At 30.9% G+C, this 23,836-nt stretch overlaps 3 protein-coding genes across 3 annotated transcripts; 1 reads left to right on the top strand and 2 right to left on the bottom strand.

The window, feature by feature from the left end:
• Positions 1 to 48: 48 nt before the first annotated feature.
• Positions 49 to 4,413, bottom strand: LOC113520538 (uncharacterized protein F21D5.5). Its single transcript, XM_026905898.3, has 6 exons — positions 4,041 to 4,413; positions 3,039 to 3,739; positions 2,210 to 2,479; positions 1,959 to 2,108; positions 1,140 to 1,345; positions 49 to 213 (listed from the first exon to the last, which is right to left on the bottom strand). The coding sequence occupies exons 1-6, from the start codon at positions 4,171 to 4,173 to the stop codon at positions 90 to 92; spliced, it is 1,584 nt and encodes a 527-aa protein (XP_026761699.2). The 5' UTR covers positions 4,174 to 4,413; the 3' UTR covers positions 49 to 89.
• A 1,554-nt stretch (positions 4,414 to 5,967) lies between these two features.
• Positions 5,968 to 11,560, top strand: LOC113520645 (acetyl-coenzyme A transporter 1). Its single transcript, XM_026906039.3, has 8 exons — positions 5,968 to 6,176; positions 6,258 to 6,494; positions 7,024 to 7,313; positions 7,671 to 8,025; positions 8,380 to 8,499; positions 8,752 to 8,934; positions 9,399 to 9,620; positions 10,423 to 11,560. The coding sequence occupies exons 2-8, from the start codon at positions 6,276 to 6,278 to the stop codon at positions 10,591 to 10,593; spliced, it is 1,560 nt and encodes a 519-aa protein (XP_026761840.1). The 5' UTR covers positions 5,968 to 6,176; positions 6,258 to 6,275; the 3' UTR covers positions 10,594 to 11,560.
• Positions 11,551 to 21,028, bottom strand: LOC113520655 (cationic amino acid transporter 4). The gene is made up of 7 exons (XM_031910124.2): positions 20,925 to 21,028; positions 19,913 to 20,059; positions 18,623 to 18,871; positions 17,463 to 18,442; positions 16,838 to 17,054; positions 15,931 to 16,092; positions 11,551 to 15,161 (listed from the first exon to the last, which is right to left on the bottom strand). The coding sequence occupies exons 2-7, from the start codon at positions 20,052 to 20,054 to the stop codon at positions 14,941 to 14,943; spliced, it is 1,971 nt and encodes a 656-aa protein (XP_031765984.1). The 5' UTR covers positions 20,055 to 20,059; positions 20,925 to 21,028; the 3' UTR covers positions 11,551 to 14,940.
• Positions 21,029 to 23,836: the final 2,808 nt, after the last annotated feature.

The following is a 23,836-nucleotide window of genomic DNA, read 5'->3' as shown; positions in this document are numbered from 1 at the left end:
GCTTATTAAAATTTGTGTCATCTTCTACATATAATAAAAACGACTAAATACTTATATAACAGTTTTTTATTTAATTACAATTTCGAACTTCACTTTTCCAGTAGGTACATTTTGTATATTTTTTCTGCTTCTTTATCTTCAAAACACGGATTAAATTTCACTTCAATCACCTCTTTAAAACCTTCTTTTGGTGATGGATTAGTAAATTTGTTTCTAGAAAGAAGTATATGGCTTATATTATTTATTATTAAATATATATATATACTTATTATACATATAAAATACGTTGCATAAATTCATACCCCCACTTTACCGCCTGCATAACATAAAATTAACAGGCTATACGAGAGAGACACTTTTAAAATTATCTGTTTACCTCTGTCCTATTCGTATTTCCGTCGTAAAGCAGTTGTGTTTACATGGCTATGTTTCGATTTCAAGGGTGGGTTATAACAATGAAATTACAGAGTACAGAGTAGGCATGAATGGATAAAGGTATTACTGCAATATCTATATAGTGGGTTCTTTTGGACATTGATGGCAGATCCATTTCGATATCATCCGTACCGGTCACATATCTATATTAATTTCGATAAAGTTTTGACATTAAATATTGGATAATAAATATTTAACATATTCTTTATTGGACTAATATATAGATATTGTATAAAAACTAAAATATATAGATATTTCTATATATTACCCACCTCTAACACAAAGACACAACACCTTAGTCCTCAGAAATAACAACGCATAAAGAGTATCATGAGTATTTATGAGTGGCACAGAATACTCTATTATGTCCATGATACTGTTCATATCTTTAGGCTATGGTGACCACTTTCCATAAGTTAGTCCGTCAGCTTGTTTTCCGTTTTAAGGTGCATAATAAAATAGTACCATAATAGATTACTTTCAAAAATTTCTTTTTATAGCACTTTTGAAATAATAAATCGATCTACTTAATTAATTAACTGCCAATTAAATATATAAGAAATTTCTCTAGGTCTTGTTGAAAATCTTCAAATCTACGTGAAAGATGATATTTGATATATATGATAAAATAAAATGTCAACTATAATAAGCTACATGGCTTCCTCTAACAAGCAACAGTCCATACTTACAAACATAGTACTTACTTGTAGGTATGGAATACAATATCATTAACTGGTACATGCTTGAATTTCATAAGTTCTCTAAATTTATTGTTGTGTTTTGCATGAGATATTGTAGTCGCCATTTTCGCACAACGACATTCCACCTTCATCTGGTTAGCAAGCGATGTCCAACGTCCACGTGATTCTACATCTGGATTGGTACTGTCCACTATCACACTTTTTCCTTTCTATGTAATTTAAAAAAGGAAATGTGGTTTTATTTTGACAGAATAAAACTATACATTAAGAAACATTTTTACTTAGTTAAACTGATGAGATGCAACAGAATTATAATAAATTATTTTTAAATTTTTTTATTAATTAAAAATATCTATCATTGTATTGCTCATGAGCTGCAATAGGGTTATTTAAAAGAAAAAAGGACCACTTATAAGATCATTTTATTGACTGTCTGTCTGTCCACACTTGAAGTTAGGAAAAATCAAATGCCAACGCAATCAAAAGATACAGCCATTTACAGCATATATTCTGACATTTGTAAAAGAATCAAAACCTATAGGGTACTTCCAGATGACCTAGAATCATGAGATTTGACAATTAGCAATGTCGTACAACACGAGTGTAAAGGGAAAAATCCAAAAAACGTAAACTTGTAGTTACACCATAAAAAATTATTTGCAATTTTAATTAATTTTATTTACATTTATACGAAATCTTCGGTGCGTCAGTCTGACTCGCACTTGGCAGACTTTTTGAGATAAAAAGTATACTTAAAAAGTATATAAATAAACATAACCGAACATAGCTACAGATTGCTATATTTGCTATTGCAATATGTACCTGTAAAAATTTCGTAGCTTCAGCTGCGCACTTCTGCCATGAACCAAGTACATCTCGGCTCACAGCCACATACTGGTGATTAGATTTCTTCTCTATTTGTTTAGCCAAAAATGATTTACCACTACCAGGAAATCCCACTAGAACTAAAATCTGCAATATTAGAAAGAAATATGAAAACTTGTAAAATGATAAATACTTGTACAAATTATAAATGTGAAATATGTTACATTAATTGGCATCTTAATACTTACTTCTTGTTCTTTACTAATGAGTTTATCATTAAAGGGTTCTGCTGTAATTTTTTTAGGTATAAAATCAGGTTTCTCAAAAGGTACATTATTGATAGAATGACCAAGAAAATATTGTTCAGGTGTGTAAAATTTTAGTGATAAATTTTCTGCCATTAACTTATCGGCCATGGAATGATCTTTCTTCTTGCCTGGCGCCCAGCCGGCAACTCTGCCTGCAGCATCTCCACAATAAAAACTTTGATCCATATCAATTTCCAGACCATCATTCTTCTAAAAATAAAATTACTATTTATTTATACTTTTGCACACCATGTAATAATGAAAGTGTATTTTTAAATACTGTTATTAAAGTAATAATAACATAAACTATAAAACCAAGATCCTTTCAATGTGAGCAAAAATAATTTGAATATAACTACAACTCACATAAAAACTTGTAATAATACTTTTAGTTAATTTGAGCAATTATAGTAAAAATGATAAACATTGAATTAAATATTTGAGATTAAAATAATGAAAAAAATACTAACAAAATAGTACAATAAGTTTCGACACTATGGTATGATATAAAACTTATAAAGCATCACTTTTTATCTAAGCAATATCTTTACGAATATATTTCGATTAGTGTAATATATTCATATTAAAAAATTTAGAGGTAGAATTCAAAATAAATTTATGATTGTACTCGACTGAAACAATTAGAAAAATATGTCTTTTTTATATTTATACTCACAATCGATCTCAGATTAAATAAGAACCAATAAACAAAAGATAAAAAAAAATCTAATGCCTAAAATCTTGTTTTTTGAATAAACTATACCATTACCTGTTCATTTAAATATTTCCACATTCCTGTTGCTGGTTTTCTATAAAATCCTTTACCAGTTGCAAAATATGCTTGAACTGGAATATTTAAATTAAGTACTATACTCTCAAATTTCTTCTTGAAGTCTTCTATTTTAACTCTCCCTTTTCCTATTGGTGCCTGATTACTAAATATAACTATTCTAAACCCATCCAATAACTGTTCTTTTAGCTTTTGTGATACAACAGGAAGTGCAATTTCCCAGTCATTAATATCTACTGGATGTGCTTTACCAGACTTAGTTTTAATCAGAGTACCATCCATATCAAATGCAGCTATTTTTTTACTTGATTTTACACCCTTTGATGTGTATATGTATAATTCGCCTTTATCAATCTCTTCCCAAACATCCTCTAAATTTTCATCCACATTGGAGTTATTGCTAGCATCTAATTTGTTTTCCATTGCTTGTCTTTTACATTGTGTAGATTCATTGTCTTCATATTTTCTCTTATTATTATTTATTGATTGTTCACATAAATCAGGAGGTGGACTAAACTCAATTATATGAAAATAATTATTTAATAATATCTCAATTTTAGAACCATGGCCAACTTTATAAACCTCATTTCTTTTTAAAGCAAATCCATCTAAACCAGAAGAATTGACTCCCAACTGTTTGACTTCAACTAAGCAACTATCACAATCTGCTTTTAAAGTAACTGTAACAGATTTATTTTGAATAAATAACACTTATTATTTTGTCATGATGTTTGTTCTAGTAAAATGATAATGAAGGGTAACTACTAATTAAATTCATAGAATATGCATTGTTTCAATTGTAGAAATGGTCTATAAACTGTATTTTTTCATAAATATTTAAAACTTATGTTTTATAACTAATAACTTATGAAAGGGTATCCACTTACAAAAATAATCGGTCACTGGATACCCTTAGCAAATATGTGTGATATTTTTTTTAATTTAATACTTTTTTTTTATTTTATGATTTGTGAAACTCACGTTGCTGTCGGGAACAAGACTGATCTTTTATTTTAGTAATCTTACTACGGCCTACAACCGTCTCAACATGGTGAGACAATTTTATGGGCTCATGTAAATCCAGCATACATCTCAAAAAACATTTGCGACTCATTATTAATAATCTTATTTATAACAAATAGCTCATCTTATTCTAGACACGAAATAACGTAACACTGCAAAATTGCTTTGATCAATTCTTTAATTTCATCTATGAGTTGATGCACTAAATAATAATTTTCTGAACAAAATAATTACGTGATAAAACAATAATGACACACTGTCAACGTCAAAAATAATAAAATTTCGTAAACCGAATATGAATAGAATTTGCGGGTAAGATATCTATACTAAGAAATACCTATACGACTTCCTATATGGTACAAATTAAATTTTAATAAATATTTATAACTTTCAAGCCAATAATATCAAATGCCAAACATATGTCAATGTCAAAATGTATTTTAAAAAGTAATCACTACGTTATAAAAGTCGGCACCAGCCTTATATTAACGGAAACTGAAAAATAAAATTCATTCGCATGTTACCTTTTCAAAGTAACAACAGAATAAAAATTATATAAAAAAAAAAAAGGAAAAAGAAAATGATAAGTGTCCAAAACGTTCTACTACATCTATATATGCCTCTATCTTATATATATATATATATATATATATATTGACAGTTGCTATAAAAAACTTAGCTTTTCCATAAAATAAAATTTTTAAATTTTACAAAAAAAATATGAACAATAAAACAATTATCTATATTTAGTTACTTTACTACAATTTAAAACCTCCTTTTTTTGATAGAGGAATAATAAAAATTCTCTTTGTCTCGAATCAAATGATATCTAAAAAAAAAAACTCGTATTCAATTTTAAAGAATATATGTATTATATGCATATAAGAAAAATAGCCCTATTTGTAGATATAACATGATTACAATTACATTAATTAATATGTCAGGTATGTTTTTGGTTTGCGCAAATATGACCATGTCTCCAGCTACCGCAAGCAACTCAGGTAGCTCCTAATAAGGTACTGATACAATATGCACATCTTAACCTTGTAAGATTTTGTTTGACCCTTTGATCCCTGATTACCTCCGACAGTGGTTTTCCTTTAGAATTACTGATTCTCGTGTGTGTTGTCTAAAACTTCATACATTGGAATTACCTATCCACAACTTTCACTTCTACACCAAATCCTTTGTGTAGAACAGTGCAAGCTGCTAGACTCTGAAATGTCTTCCCAGATGATACCAGAATGATGCAGACTATCTATGCCTTCAAAACTCAAATAAATTGACATTTTATCTTTCCAGGTTCCTAAGGTTGATTGGAAGAAATCCCTTTAAGGAATTAGTCCGCCATTTGTTATAATATCTATATTATTAGTGAATGTACAAAAGCATATAAATAGATAAATATAAATAAAAATAATTTTTAGTTTAAAAGTACATTTTAAGGGAAAACCACATACTACAAATCATGATACATATATAACTTTACTGTACAAGTACTATTTATCTTCGTAACATGTCATTACTGTTATAATTCATTTTTAGTTCATATCGTTAAATAGTAGGAACTATGGTAGGTACTGTTGTTCCTACTATAATGTATAATAGATTTTAATTCATTTTACAACTTCATCAAAATTTGTAATATAGCTTATATATTAGGTCCGCTATTATATGAACGAATATATTAATTTATTAAATAATACAGGCACACATTTATTCAACTTAACTATATTAATTACAATTATTGATTAATTGCCAAATTGTCCATGATCTGCTTTAATGGAATATAGTTTAATAACATAGTTTAATACAAAAACATCATTCTAACAATGATATTCCGACTATCACAAGCCTGTATTTCAGTTTCTTTAGTCTGTGGGCAGTTGTGTCATCTGCCAGGGTTAGGAAAAGTTTTACGTCACGGTCGATTTTTCCTTGTACATTTTTACGATTAATATTAAAAGTATTTATTAATAATATAAATTTTATATAAACTATAAAATTAATAACAAAATATGAAAAAAAGTAATTAAGAACTATTAATCTCATTCAATATTGTATAAATATTTTTACAGCTCCATTAAAATTAAGGTAAATAATTGATTTAAAATAACACTGACGTGTATTTGTTGTGTTGGCAGGTATTTTTTAAAACAGTTTCTATATTTTTAGGCGCTGATTGCGATAATTATGCCTGTATCTAAACGGAAACGTAACGAAACAGAGGAGAAGGAAGAGTTGCTAGAAAATGGTGAAATAATTAATGAAGGTGTCCGAAGTAATATCAAAGGAGATGAACTGAACATTGCTGTTTTGTTATTTCTCTATACTCTTCAAGGTATTCCTTTAGGCTTGGCTGGAGCCATTCCTATGTTACTACAAAACAGAGGCATAACATACACCCAACAGGTAAGAATATGTTAAAAATTAAACCACCTAAATATTATCCATTCACACACAAAATCTGTCTTATTTAATTTTCAAGTTACTATTTTTATTCAAATTGGTTTAGCATAACCCAATAGTAGCATTTTTCTTTTGTTTACATTTCACATTGATATTCTAAATGTTAATACCAAACCCAAAAATCACTATAGTGGCAGATTAGGACTACTGCAGTTATGCTGAGTACTTTTTGGTATCCCCTGACACCACTGCTTCAACTTCCTTTTTTATTTTTTTTGTAATAAATATGTATATATTTTGCTTTTGTTTGATGATATATATTTTTTGTTTGTTGAATGAATGAATTATAATATTTAAAGGAATTAAATATATTATATTTCATTTTTAGAATTGATTTGAAAACATAGTAAATTTTAACCATTAAAACAAATTTTTAATCACATTATCTAAATGACATTTAAAATACTATATTTGTAATTTTCTAATTATTATAGAAAATTATATAGAAAATTTTGTGTTAATTTTTTTTCAGGCTGAATTTAGTTTTGTTAATTGGCCATTCAGTGTTAAATTATTATGGGCACCAGTTGTAGATGCTCTCTTTTGGCCTAAATTTGGTAGACGTAAAACATGGCTTGTACCTGTGCAATATTTAATTGGTATTGTGATGATCATCATGTCAAGTAGTGTTACCAATTGGCTGGGATCAGAACATGAAGCGCCATCAATGATGATTCTTACAGTATCATTTCTATTTCTTAATTTTTTGGCTGCAACTCAAGATATAGCTGTTGATGGCTGGGCCCTCACAATGTTAAAAAGGTAAGTTTTCTACCACATAAAATGTAGTCAGTTCTTATAGTAATTGTATCTATTATTTATTAAATCACAATAAATTATTCAAGTTAGAGCAATTTTATATATTTACATGCTGTTGCTACTGTGGTGAATCAGCAATAAACTTCCTTATTTTTCTTTTTACATTTAAAATATATTGATTTAAAATATTTAGATTAAAAATAAATTGAATAAATACATAATTACCGCTAACAAAATTTTTATGTAAAAAAGAATGTTACATATACAAATGTGATGAAACCAGTTCCATTCACTTTAGAGCTGCTAGAATAGTGTTCTAAAAAAGAAAAATTAATATAATATTAAAAATTATTATTTCAGGTGTAATGTTGGTCACGCATCTACTTGCAATACAGTTGGACAGACAGCTGGGTTTTTCCTTGGCTATGTATTGTTTTTAGCTCTTGAATCTCCATACTTTTGTAACAAATATCTACGCACAGACCCCCAAGATAATGGTTTTGTAACACTGTCTAGTTTTCTATTTTTTTGGGGCTGGATATTTATAGTAACAACAACATTTGTTGCATTGTTCAAACACGAAGCTAGTGATGTGAATACTAGAGAAAGTGAAGTAAAAGGAATGAGTGATATTGTCAATGCTTACAAGCAATTGTACACTATTGTGAAGTTGCCAGCTGTTCGTACATTGGCTTTGGTGTTATTTACAGCCAAGGTAAATAAATTATTGATTTTAATACTGTAAATACTGTAAACCTCTGTTTTTATTTTTTTTTATTTACATATACATATAATGCTAGCTGTACATACATAACTTATAAGACTCAGAGAAATTATAAAAAGTGTAAAAAAAAGTTTTTGCCTAGCAATCACATAGAGATATGTAGTCATCTAGTGTGAAACATAATGAAATAAAGCAGCAAATTTAAAATGTGCAGTAAGTCAATGGATGCAGGTAACTCAGATCTTTTGAAACATTTTTGTAGTTTTAGAACACTTGTATTTGACAGTGCATTGGCTTGAATCACAATGATACATCATGTTTACTTTAAGGCATTTATTTTTACAGTTGGGTTTTTGCGCTAGTGATGCAGTGTCTGGATTAAAGTTAGTAGAAGCAGGAGTACCGCGAGAAGATTTAGCTTTACTCGCCGTGCCTCTAGTACCAGTCCAGATTATAATGCCTGTGGTAAGTGGTTAATTTTGTTAATTTTTTTCTATATATTAATTTTTATAGCTAAAATACTAACTTCCAAGTATAAGGATAATAAGATATTATTAGAAACACTAAATACTGTACTGTTACATAATATTGGTTTTGATTCTCATTGCAATTGCAAATGGACAGTTTTTGTATATTAAATATATATAACTATCTAGAACCAACCAACCAATTTGTCAATGTAAGCATTTATTATATAATTGTTGTTTTATTTCATAGATTCTTGCTAAACACACTACGGGTCCTGCCCCATTATCCTTGTGGCTTCGCGCTTTTCCCATGCGGTTACTAGTGGGGCCCTTAGCTGCGGCTCTAGTTGCAATCACGCCGAGCTTACTTGGAAATTCTGGTCCATCATACTCTTACCTCTTCATTTTGATGACGTTATATGTGTTCCACCAAGTAAGTCACTTACATTATATATTATTTATCTATAATTAGCATATTTTTTTATTTATTTATTTAACACTTTATTGCACCAACATAACATGATTTGTTAAAACAATTTTCAATACGTATAGTGTAGTACAAAAGGCGGTCTTATTGCTAAGCAATCTCTTCCAGACAACCTTTGGGTAGAAAGGTATTTAATCACTAATTTTAAACTGTAGATAATCTCGGTGATATGGTTAGTAATATTCTAATAATAATGAATATTAACATCATCTTTACAAGTTTACATAAGTTTTTACTTTTTTTTTTAATTAAATATTGCGTTTGTTACCTAATAATTAAAAAATTTGACAGGACCTTATATTACTTTCTTAATATTACTTTCTTGTAAAGAACTAATCTCTTCAAGAGTCCGCATTTCTAACATTTTTTTGCTTATAAATTATTTTATTGATCTCGTCTCTTTATTTTAGACATGCCTATACTGTATGTTTGTGGCCGTGATGGCATTTTTTGCGAAAGTGTCAGATCCAGCGGTTGGCGGTACCTACATGACATTACTAAATACAGTATCCAACCTTGGAACCAACTGGCCCAACACACTTGCACTCTGGGCCATTGATCATTTGACTTTTAAATCCTGTTCATTATCAGAACTTAATGATAATACTTGTTCAACGCAATTAGAATCAGAGGTAAGTGTAAGCTATACACAAATATCTACTTTAGTTATTTATTTGTTGCGTTTGAAATCTTATTACAACAAATGTTTTATTAAAATTTTCCTATGGCTTACGTGATCTACTAATACTATGTAGATATTTTTATCATTATGCAAATTTCCTTTAAAAAAATAGTTTATCTTTACAATTACGCTATTCCCTTATCAATGACCAATTTAATATTTAATGTCAAATCTATACAGAATGCAGGCATATTGTAATTATACATATATAGTTGTATTTTTTCATGTAACTGTATTTGTCTGTAAAATTTGTGGAGAAAATAAATAAAATAAAAAAAAAATATTTAGCAATTAAATATAACCACACGGTGGTTTGTCATCCGCCGTGTGGTCCCGGCATAGAATAAGCCACCCGTTCCTTTCCTGTGGATATTGTAAGATGCGACAAATGGATCTTAATGGTTGAGGGATGGGCTGCATTTGCCCCCATAGTGCCCCTATTTAAATTATCACTAAAGCCAAACTATGCTTTTCAACCCGCCTGTTAATCCTGACAATTATTGTCAAAACTTTCCTTATGGGGGTGGCCTATGTTCAGCAGTGGACAGTTAATGGCTGATATGTATGATGATGAATCATATAAATCAAATCATATGTGAGTTAAAAGTTACGAGTCTCCGAAACCAGTACGAATGAATGAAATAAGACTGAGAGTGGGTTAAATAAAAGATTTATTTATGGACTTTGTTCTCCGTGCCTATTCCTTGAGTATTAGTTATTTCTTATTTAATTTTATTTTGCCTTTTTTCCAGCTGTGTAAATCAAAAGGCGGCACATGCGATATTAGGATCGATGGTTTCTACATAGAGACTGTGATCTGCTTAATTTTAGGCTTTGTGTGGTTGCAATGGGGGCGACCAACCATCAACCGCCTCCAACGATTACCGGCTACCGCCTGGCAGATCAGTAGGTTCAACAGATAAGACTGAAAGTAATACATTCCTCTAAAATAGGAAAATGCTACCTGTAAAGTAAAGCCATGAAGGAGTCTTGCAATCATCTCAATTTTGGCAAGTTACTTCAATCTTTAGGTATATACATTTTTTATATTGATGTAAATATGTATAAATAATGCAGCCTACATTTCAAATAATTATGAGTTAAAAAAATATGAAGTGAACCATTCCTCTACTATTGCCAGTGAAACATTAATTGTATGTAGGAATAATCGAGTTGTCTTATTTGATATAGTCATGTAGGAGTGCATATGCTTAACTATAAAAAAAGAGGGAACTATGGTATATTAAAAAAAGATATCAAAATTGTAGAAACTCCATTTGAAAGTTCGGCGTAAGTTACACTTACGCACTTTGTAATCGAACTAAGAAGAATATAAATTGTAATATTTTATTATTTTTGCGTTGTTGTTTTACATTAACGAAACTAAGTAGCAAATTAGCAGGAGGACTGGTCTTTACAATGTTTACATCTATAAAATATTTAAAAAAATATAAGTGGATTTTAATTATGATTATACTAGTTTATCCAGAAAACATTTGTCCTCTGCCACCATCTAACATTAATTTATTTTTATCCCGATATTCTATCTTTCAAATTGGGACAAACACTACACAAAATTTCATTAAAATCGTTTGACTGCATTCGGATATTAGCGTGAACAAACATCATGACATTGAACTTTTATGTATTAAACTTTCTTAGTTTCCTCCTTTTTTATAGTTTAGTTCACTGCGTGTGGTGTTGTGATATATAGTTTGTTGACTAATCCTTAGTATATTGGTTAGAATGTTGTGTTGTGTATGATGACTGACTTATAATATTTATGTATGTTAATTATAGTACAAACTGTGTTTGTTTCATACTATATAATTTATTTGTAAATACCTGTTTCTTAAAATACAGGGAATAAAACAACAGTATTAGTTATAATTTCTTTATGTACACATCAACATTTTAAAATAAACCTATGTATAGATGGATATACAACAATGCCTTAGAATCTTTCTATACACATTTCAATCGTGAAATTTGTACACGAATCTAATTACATATTTCTATAGACAAATTCGTGTATAAATTTACCAATATAAATAGTCTGTCCAATGCCTGTGCTAATAATATATTTGGTATATCTAGATTTATATTTGACACAATAAACAAACTCAAATTAAGAATTATAAGCAGAGCATGGATTTGATTTGGAAGAACGTTAATTTTAAGTTTTTGTGCTCAACATTTCCGCAATAAAGCCCTTTTAATACAATAGTAAATAATATATTTTAATATAAGATATTTAACTAAAACAATTTATAAATATGAATACATTTAGAATTTTAATGATCTTGAATATCATTCCTTGGTTTTAATTACATATTTCTATTGCGTTTCTTAGTGACCCTTAAACCCATAAATTGCGCGATCTATACAGTATGAGTTAGAACATGCGGCCAAATATTTGTTCTTCACTACGCCTTCAATTATTGTTAATATAAACATACAAAAAATATTATATGAGCATTATTTCGTTTCTTGACTGCAAACGTAAACAACTTTCTTTGCAATAAACCATTTTATTAACGTTTCTCTCTCATATAAATATATCATGAATATGTATATGTACTTGTGTTTTTAATAAACATTATTTTACAATTTTATTATAATAATTGACCATAACTTTTTAGAAAATTACATTGTACTTTTGTAAAGATCAGTAAACGAAGTTTGGTCGTATATTATTACTGTTTTATGATTCATTAGTTGCACAAATTATTTTAAAACATTTTTTAATATGGTTGCATTGGATATATCCGTTTAGTTTCCATATTGTTAATAGATTAAAGTTACGCAGTATGTGCTAGATCTTTATTTTAATTAATAAAGCAAAATACTTGTTTTTTTTGACATGGCAATGTTGTTTACTGTGACAATTGAGTACCTACATACTTTAAATAAATAGTCTTTGTAGTTCATACTTTGCGTATAATAATTTGTCATACATTGCTAAGATTTTAAAGGTTTTACTTGTTTAGTTAGTATTCAATCTACATACATACTTACTATTATATAAGACTAGGTACACAATATATGAAATGTTTACATAACTCTATATAGCAAGGCAGCTCCATCTACATAATGGAGTGGAAATTGTTTCTATTAGTAAGTTATTATTAATAGACCTGATTAGTTGGTTCTTCCATGTAAAATGATTATTATCCATTTATTTTATTCAACACTATAATGCTCGTAAGAAATAAATTTGTCGTGATTTTATATCCATACTTAAATCGATGTGTTATGCATATTACATAATTGCTGTTTATAAGGTAGGTACTCAAATATAATTAAAATAAAATTACTGTAAGACTACTACAAATACTGATGCGACATCAAGATTTTAATTTTTTTTTATAAAAGAAGATTCTCAATTCGTCTGTTTTGTTCCGTTAGGCGATATCTTCACCAATTCTGAACTGATTTTGATAATTCAACAGTCTGAAGGGATTACGATCATATTTGGTTCTATAATGATTTACTCATGATGAAAATAGCTGCTTTTAGTGGAACAAAATCTTAAATAGGGCAACTATTAGTTACTGGCTACTAGCTTTTCCACCACCTTCGACTTTGTCCACGTGATCGGGATATGTGCAGTAACTGTGATAATAAATAATCTATGTCTTTCTCCATTTCATATACTACGTATATACAAAATTTCAAAGTGATTGGTTAAGGCATTAAAACATAACAAATAAACTCACTTTCACATTTATAATATTAGAAAAGATTTCCGAAGTCTTAGGAAAAATAAAATTTTATACTGAATAAACTACACGATATACTAAATAAAATAAACGAACTATACGGTCTATAAAACTAGACGATTGCTCAGACGAAATTAATTATTAGTAGTTCAGGTTTTTGTGTAAAGGCTACTGAATGTATCCTGCTTTTTCTTTGGCGTAGATTAGAGTATTAATATTGATTTTAAATTAAAGATATTAGGACTATCGTATATAGCCTGAGAGAGGATCATTTTATACATAAGCTTCAATTCAAATTAATATAATAATAAATTTACTAAATTGCATACGAATATTTATCTATTGGCACTCTAAAACGTTCCTGCTCTTCATTGTAAAAAATACGAAGTATTTTTTGTACGTTATAATAGATACGAAGTAAAATTAGTTTCTACTTGCTACTACAATTGCGCCTGCCTACCGATAAATAATTTTGTGTCTAGTGTTCATAAAACTAATATAGAAAATGTTTATTTCCATCTTTGTGGCACAATAGAATAAAAAGGATGAAGTAAATTCGTTCCAGTCACCTTAATATAATTAAGTGGTATAATAATCTAAAATAATTGTTCATTAAGAAGACTTCCTTGTAAAGAATAACAATGCCGCGATCTTCTGCCTGTTGTAGTCTTTTTTTTTTTCATAATTAACTATCTAAACTTTAATTGTACTTTTTAACTCTAACCAGGCAGACTTCTTAACAAGAGCCAAGCATTATCGTGCGACTTTGGTTAATTCAAAATTTGAGCTTAATGGTCCATACGCATTTATCAAAATTTTAATTCAGAAACCGAAGTTATTGGTACTTGGTTATTAGATATTCTATGGTTATTTTTTTCAAAATCCAAAAAATTAAAGTTATTCCTTTCCACCTTTATATCAGATATTTTACATCTCAATTCTTTTATTTGTAAAGATTATAAATAGGATACTTAATTAAAGTTAGGCAGTTCACATGATACTACATATTCTGAATACATATTTCTGTTACTACATATTTAGAATCATACACAAATTATGTCATACAAATTTCATGGTTTTTAGAATGTCTTCTCTGTCCTTGTCGCATAGATCACATATGTGTGTGTCTGACATAACCCGCCTGTTGCTGTAATTTCATATTTTGTAATCTTAAATTTATCTAAATAGCACTCCCAAAATTATTTATATAATTATTTGATATGATGATGATGAAAGATACAAAATTTAACAATCTTTAACTGAAAGATTGGTATATTTTAAAAGTTTTTGATCAAATTGATGTTTAGGGTTTTTATTTTATATTTATTTATGTGACGTATGAAGCTTATGACTTCTCCCCCTTTTTCCTTTATCACACGATATCGCACTGTTTACACACACACACAACCCTCCTTTCTCTAAAGTATAACATAATTTATGTACGGGCCCATATGAAGTTGACCCACAAAATCAAATAAATCGAGCAGTCAAAAGATTATGTTACATGAAAGCAACCAACAAACTGTATACGTGAAAACCTCGTTAGAATCACGGTTCCCGCCGTGCACTGTCGTCGTCGCATATGATCGGTTTGCGGTCGTCGCTCTTGCTGCCGCGGCCGAGTCGTGCGACGCGGCGGGCGAGCGCGCTCGTCTTCTCCACCGCCCCCCAACCGCTATGGCCGCCGCCGCTGGCTGATCGCGACAGTAGCCCTACACCCTCGCCTAATTTACTGTGATGTATCCCGTACAGGAAGTACAGAAGTAAACCTGCAAAATTATATCATAGACATATAGTTAGTATTAATGTTACTCTATTTGTCAGCACCAAAATCATTGAACATTAAGATTTTCTAATCCTTCATACTCCGTAGCATACACCATACATATGCCATTGATAATTAATTTTGATCTTATACAATGGTTATATAATTTTGACGCTAAACTTGTTACATATTTAAACTCGCAATAGTGCTATCAAAATTTAGGAATCTTCAGATATTACATGCCTACAGTAATAAAAATAATTAGATAATAAAATAAATAATATACCTAAATAACTGTTACGGGTTATCAAAGCTTGTATTATAGATACTAGGCGACTGATAAGTTAAGTGATAAATACTTTTTTTGTAAATACATACACAGTACTTACATAATAGATATTTCATTGAATGCAGAAAATAAACGATTGACGATTTTTATTTATAAGTAGCGTTTTACTCGTTACTGCGCACACGCGTGAATTTCAGAAGTAGGAAAACTAATGAAATAGACTACTTCTAGATGGTACCAAGATAAACCTACATACACCAGTTTTCAAGTTAGACCTTTAGGATCTTAACAATGAAAAAATAGTTTTTGTGTGATTCCTGATCAAACATACAGGCAGAGAAAATTTCTAAAATTATTGTTTTGGTATCTATTGGTCTTATTAAAATCCCCATCTACAGACATCGTTTAGTTAAAATTTTATTATATTAATAAGTTTTCGTGCAAATGATAGAAATAAAAATATTATGTAATAATAATAACTAACCGAATGTTATCCATATAGCGAATCTAGCCCATGTCAGTGCTTTGAGATTAATCATGAGCATTAGATTCATGACTACGCTGATGGCCGGTATCAAGGGCACACATGGCACTCGGAATGGCAAACGAGTCGGGCTTTGCTGGTGAGCTTTGATTATCAGTAAGCCTGAAACAGTGAAATATTTTTAAATCTAGGACTGTAAAATAACGTTATTATTACTATACTTAAATAATGTAACATCCCGAATACCTAATATATAGTTGAATCTAGGCTATGGTACTTGAAACTAACGGTGAGTTATTTGGGGGAGAAGGGATTGTTAGTAATGACGATTAGTGCTTCCCTTGCTAGCAATATACCCTGAGTGACCTCCTCGTGGTTCCCCCTGGAAACTATCGTGATTGATTTATTGTTAAATTTGTCACGGTGGGCTAACAGACCTGTTTCATCCTCACCTATCACTCCACATTGGTACCCCGTTAGTGTATTACCCCGCGGGCGGGGGTACCATTCCATTATCATCCATTAGACGGTAAGTTATTATAAACTTTACTTCCTCGACGAAAGTAGGATGATTTGACGAATAACGGCTTGACTTGCAGACGGTGGACTTTTTCTCTTGAAGGACCAAATTTCCCATTCGTCATAAATCTTATTATATTAAACTAATGGGAGAGCAAAATGTATACTATTATTATTTAATTTATTGTAATAATTTAATATAATATAGAATAGAGAATTTCCGCTACAGCTGTACACTGAATATGCTGTAATATTCTAAAACCATGATAATATGTTGGAGGACAGTTTTCCTCTATAAATGAAATCTTGCAAGACGCCCGACAAAACTTATTCATTACAACTAAAAAAGTAGATAGCTTAACAAGCCAATTATATTCGCCAAACTTACAAGAAAGCATAATTGATGTGAGAACGAAGTCTGGAAGTAATGCCCAGAGACCAGCCGGTTCCGACAAGAAGTGCTCGTGAGCGCAGAGGGCAGCAGCGGCCACGGTGAATGTGTAGACACAACCGGTTACTGCGGCTCCTGGGGCCCTGCCTCCTACCAGGGGCTCCAGCCACGCATACTGTGGCCGCAGTCGACCAACCGTAAGGGCTTCGAACATCTGAAATGACATTATGTCGTAAGTAGGGTAAACTTATTACGGGTTTATAATAAAATTATATATGTATATTTTGTATATTTTAGGTAGCAAGAAAAACAAATATCCATAAAAAAAAAAAACACGATAATGATTTATATCAATTGCAAGACAAATCATTAACAACCTGTTCAGTATTAGTGACGATATCGCGTAACTAAAGAAAAAGTTCCTCCGACTTGAAAACCTCTTTTTGGAGTCACTTAAACGAACTCTTAGTTACAATAAAAAATAGGCTATCCAACTACATACCTACTTCAGATTTTATATACAAGTGTATTTTATTGTATGCTCTATATATGTATTAACAGATATAATAAAGAACTTTGTGGGCGCTATGTTAAGTAAGTAGAATAAATAGTTTGTTATTACCTCAGATGAAGAAGAGCCACCATCAGTCGCCGGAGTGCCTGTAGCTGAGCTATCTTCTCGATCCCAAGGAGAATCCAATTGAGGTGCACCAAAGCTTTTATCATCCAAAGAGGGCGTAGGTCGATATCGAAGTATGATTACTGCTGCACTAACAATTGTATAGGCTAAAAGAGTTCCGATCGACATGAATTCAATTAACTTATTTAAATCAAATAATAAAGCTATCAATGCAGATGATAATCCAGATATGATAAGATTCGAAATAGGAATTTGTGATTTGTTGTTAACATCACTAAGAAAACCAAATAACAGTCCATCAGCCGACATAGCATATAAACAACGAGGCAGAGAAAACAAGGAGCCTAACAAAGTTGTTGTCATTCCACACACGGCACCGACTGCCACTGCATATTTGGCCCAATCGGCGTGCACAGCACCTAAAGCTGCTGGCAGTGCCGCTTCGCGATTTATACTCGTGTATGGTACCATTAATGTCAAGGCAATTGCAACAAGAATATATCCAAATGACACGAAAGCTATGGATAACATAGTTGCAACAGGAATAGAACGTGATGGGTCTTTGGCTTCTTCACTCGATGCTGAAATACTGTCGAAGCCGACAAAAGCATAAAAACAAGTTGCCGCTCCGGCCAAAACGCCACTAAATCCATATGGCATAAGCCCCCCATTCTTTGCAGACCAGTTATTAAAATCAGCGTAATAAAAACCGAGAAATATGACAAGAGATATGACTAGTAAGTTCAAAATTGTTAGGCCGTTGTTGATATAGGCAGATGTTTTTACTCCAACAGCAAGAATTAAAGAGGCAACTATACATATGAGAAATGCCAGAATGTCTGGATAGGTGCTGAACAACGTTTCGTGTAGTTCTCCCGTAATAGATATTGTAGCATTGCTAATTGCTCCGTCCAGCATTGTGTCTAAATAAGCCGACCATGCTCTAGCAACCGATGCAGCACCTGAAATAAAACAGTAATGTTAATTTAATAAAAAACTTCTTAGTAGCTTTTAAGTAATAAATATTGAAAATAGAAAGATTTAAAAGAATTACCTATTAATATTCCTCTTTCAAAAATATTATCTTAGGATTTCTGATTATAAGCCAGTTATAGAATAAGTAGATAGGTAAATAATCTTACCTATTATATACTCCAAAACAATATTCCAACCGATGATGAACGCCCAAAATTCACCAATACTGACGTAGGTATAAGCATAGGCACTACCAGCTCTAGGTATTCTAGTACCGAATTCAGCGTAACATAGAGCCGCTAATGTAGAAGTGACACCAGCAAGAAGGAAGCTGAGTGCCGTCGCAGGTCCTCCTATGCGACTCGCTACAGTTCCAGTCAGAACGTAAATGCCAGTGCCTACCATATGTCCAACACCTATAACAAACGGTTATAAATTTAAAACTTTTACTTATTCTTAGTGAATGAAATTAAGAATCTAATTATATGTATGGGGAGGCAATTATCCGTCAATTTTAATTTAGCGACTCAAAATTTCTTAATAATTAACAATCAATTCAATATGGTGCCCACGGCTACTTTTTACCATCGGATAGCTTGCCATCGATAGGGATTTCACCCCCATACCTTAGAGCCTGGATAACCGCGTACGGCGCGGTTTTTTTTTTAGGTGAAAATGAAAGCCCACTGTAATAAATTCCACTAAAATTACCCACGACGGTTTCCAGGAGGAACCACGTGGAGGTCGACCTGATAGATTGCTAGTAATGGAGGTGATAAATCCCCATTACTAACAATCCCTTTCCCCCGTATGGCGCGGTTTGAGAGATGTTTTCTCCCACGAACGCTCAGGCTATGCAATGAACTCTCTGTCGAGGTTTTTCCAAGAGACTTGGGGTTCTTAAAAAAAAGAGATTTCTTCAGGGTCGACAACGCGCGCGTTGTCGACCCTGTACTGCCCCTAGTACTGCAGACGTTCATAGGCTATGGTAACCGCTTACCATCAGGTGGGCCGTATGCTTATTTGCCACATGGTGGAAGATTTTATAGAGGGTACGTCGTTTATGAAGTAAGAAAGCAGAGACTTACTGCAAAAGTTATTTCAACATTTATAAATTTTCTCCTGTATTGTTTGTAGCGTATTTAAGATTATATTCCAGAACCAAAAAAATACTCTTAATCATGTCTTTCTTTACACATAGCTAAAAGCTCCGCTTCTAATCCTGGAGTGGGCACTTGGCAATTCTAGGGTGGGCATGACAACCCGGCTACTCTTTATTTAGGTATACCTATGATAGTCTCATGATTGTAATTATTTTTACAAATACAATCGGAAAACTAGAAAAATAGCATTGGAAAAAACATAGTTTACCTTTACTACTAGACACACAATTGCTTGTAATTCAAATCACAATTTGTCCTTGGCGAACTAAATATAGGTATATTTTTTCTATTTACCTAGTAAAGTGATGTCGAAGGTAGTGAGGCACCGGTTGAGTGGTGTGTCCATAGTATCGCCGTAAAGCGGTTTTCGACGATTCATCTTATGGCAAAACCCGGACAATACATGCCCGAGTATTTTATGCCTGGCTCCAGGCATAATGACTGTAAGTAAATGAAAAAAAAAATAAGAAACACAATTAAAGCAATAATTTTCTAAGGACAGTGCCTTAACGGCACTGTAAAAGGGTATTGCTTAAAAAAAAATCAAGAGGAAATAGAGACGTACTTATACAAATTAGATAGAGTACAATTAATTAGGTGTAGGTACTTAAACTAATCAATATTTTTAAATGAACTGAAGGAGGAGGTTTCCAATTCGTAGCTTGATTTGATAAATATGTAATGCTATATTTTTAACAATCCTCCGTCGATTACAATGATTCTTTATGCAGTTAAAAGTTCTGTGTTGATGTCACACTGATTTTATTTCAATAAAGTAGATTTTTTTAATATAATATTAAAATTTAAATTTAATTAAATATTCAGAACGTCACAGTGTATATATAATATACCGTGATATTCATGGTGCTAATTGTTAAAAGATGATTGCGACCACTTTTCATTTCGTGAACCGTCTGCTAATTTGCCATTTCAAATTGTATAAAATATAATTCCACTATATTTATGAATGTTTTTTTTTTCATATTTACTAGCTGTGACTCTGGATTATATTATATCTGTATAGACGACTTTTCTCGCATGAAAACTAAAATTAATCCAAACCAGTTCAGTAGGAAGTAAACTTAAAAATCTAATTATATTTGCAGTCATTCACATATTAGAGTTAGAAATATGAGATTCTATAAAGATTATTTATATCATGTCTCTAAAAAATATTGTTATCGTATGAAATAAGTATATTTTACGTTTGTACAAAAATCGATCAAAAGCAAATTAAAAAGATAGAAAGGATAAAAAATATTTTCATATTTCTTATAAATTGTACTAATAAATAAATAGCGCTTACCTCGTTAATTATGGCCAGCTGACAATATTTTATACGTACACGTTCAATCTCACGTTACAATTAGTAGATATCTACGACAAAGATGGTGCGGCGCGCGCACCTAATCGATTTCTTCATACAACCTTGTTTACATTATTATGTGGGTAGAGAACGCAAGAAGTATTTCAGGAACTTTATTAAGCTATATTGGAATCTTCATTACGCAAATATTTCTAAACTTATTTGATTCTTGCTTCATATATTATATTTCTACCCAACGCCAAATGTAATGGAATTAGCATGATAACAATACAAACCTATCAACAATTTTTCAAAGACATCAAAACTCCTTTTTGATTGTTGACGAATTAAGAATTCAAAAGTTCTCGATTCATTTATATTTTCTTCTTTTTTGTATGCGGAATATTAGAAGGAATCGTGTGCCATTTTACTAATAAAATTGTAACTTGACGATGCCTTTACATGGGAGATATTTATAGATATTGAAAAAACAATATGAAGAGTCTTAATAAGAGCAACAGAAGCCAAAACAATAATTTTGAGAAATTGTGTCTATCTGTGTTTGTAAGTTTATTCCGGTATCACGCTAAAACTACTGCACCAAATTTGATGCGGTTTTAACAGTTGTCCCGAAGGTCAACTTAAAATTTGGTATGTTTCAACTTGATACATCATCTAGAAGAAATCTATTTAATTGGTTACCTTACTTCAGAAATCCATGTGTATGAAGCAACGGACAAAAAACTACTAAGTATATAATAATAAAAGATTTATTTGCTAATATTTTTATCTGATTTTAATAAATATTTTTGCAATCGTTAATAATTTTGCTCCCATTATAATCCCATATTACTTTTACCACGTTTAGACTTTGGTTATATATAACTAAAGTATGAATAAAACGGTATCAACTTAGGTTAACAATGTTTATTTAAAAAACTATAATGTGTTTTATATAATTTTATATATTTCATAAAATATCCCATTGCACAAGGTTTATTTAAATATTTTACATTTGTTTTTGCATTTTGACACTTCTCCTGTACTATATTCATCTATGGTAAGACTATTCTTTACCTACTCTCTCTCTCTCAAAGGCCCAAAATAATCTTAATCAAATAATCAAAATTAAAAGTCTTCTTCTACTTTCATAGTCTTGATTCCATAAAGGAATCAAGACTATGAAAGTAGAAGAAGGCGTATATGTACTTTCAGACATATCTTTGCAAAGCATCGCTCGGATCCTGGGATGGACGCCATACAATGTTAGGATAGAGACAAATCAACTGCCCCGCCTCCTCCCTTCACTTAATACACCTAAGTTTTAAAGCTGACAATTTTGTGCCGCGGACTCTAATGAAATTCTGTTGTATTAATTGATTAATTTGAATATTTTGGCTTTTATTATGAAATAAAAGTTAGATACGATAACTTGAAAAAAGGAGATTTTTTTAAATCTAAAATGTTTTTATCACATTATTAAAATAAGTTTTTTTTTTAATAAAATCATAATTTATTTCATAATCCCTATATTATTTATTACACTAATAGATACAGTAATAAATATAAGAAACTATGAACAAAGGTAAACTTATAATAGTCCTTCGTAACTAAAATCCCAATAGCACACATTCACTGCTCAAGTTTGTGTCAAATGCTGTTTGAGAACTCTGAGATAAATGCCTGTGGCAGGCAGGCATATGAGTGATTATCTCAAGTCTCTAGCTAAAGACGCAAAAACCCACTAATATAAATGTGAAAGTTTGTATACTTAATCACACTTAAACGGCTGAACAGGTTTGAATAAAATTTATTGTACGGGTAGGTTATATTATAACCACATAAGATATTTTCGGTACACATATTATATATATATGAGCAAAGCCACGGGAAACAGCTAATATATAATATAGCATTTAGATACTATGATAGAATTTAGTGTCAGTTAAAAAATCATAACATCTATAGTCATCATAAAAGGTTTAAACGTCATAAAAAAATGTTTTCAATTGTAGATATACTATATGATTTTCACAATCAAAATGAATCTAGCAACGCCTTGCATATAAAATATATTTTGATTTTTTTTATGAAATCAGAATGGTTACTATTAGTTTGCTATAAGTACCTATATGTTTATGAAGTACCAGTGAGAATGAAATCAATGACCCATCATGACAAATTTCCCGGAATTAGCTATGGTGGTTTATAAGGGGAACTGCATGGAAGACAATCTGACAGTACATGAAAACAGATTAGTTAGCCCATCATAACAATTTCTACAAAAAGTAACCTAGATGATTTCCAAAGGGAACCACGTGGAAGTCGTACTGATAGGTATATTCCTAGCAACGATGCTGTTAGATCCCCATTACTAACAATCTTTACCCCCCGCAATAGGCCTCTTAACCCCAAGCCAAGCTTGTTGATAATTCGGGTTGTAAATTAATCTTATTCAGTTTGGTTTGTCCGATATTACTTGTAGGAATGAATGAATGAATGAATAAAAATTTATTTCAATAAAACCATAACACTTACATATACTTAGACTATAAGTAATAACAAATAAAAATATATATAAAAAAAAGTTTACATTTATATATTCTTTATATGTAGTAGAAATCAGTCAGTGTTATGGTAAAGAAAAAGGATACTAATTCAGCTAAAGGTTCCTGCAAAAGCAGAAACGCTGATTTTCAATTAGCACCTCATCACCTAGCCCGGTCCATCAAGATCATGATCATGAAGGAAGGTATATAACTACATAGATTAGGGGTAAGTGGATATCTATATGTGGGTGGATAATAGCGCATATATACAAGTATATACCTAGCTAGTTGCGCTATTGAAGAATGTCCATTGGATGTGTTATATCATCAGTGACCTGGAATCAATGAACTAATTTTCTTACC

Source organism: Galleria mellonella, unplaced genomic scaffold, assembly GCF_026898425.1.
Source record: "Galleria mellonella isolate WM207_F2 unplaced genomic scaffold, CSIRO_AGI_GalMel_v1 utg36, whole genome shotgun sequence".
In the NCBI taxonomy this organism is placed as follows: domain Eukaryota; kingdom Metazoa; phylum Arthropoda; class Insecta; order Lepidoptera; family Pyralidae; genus Galleria; species Galleria mellonella.
The sequence above is the reverse complement of the archived record's forward strand: the minus strand, read 5'-3'. Positions and strand labels throughout refer to the sequence as shown.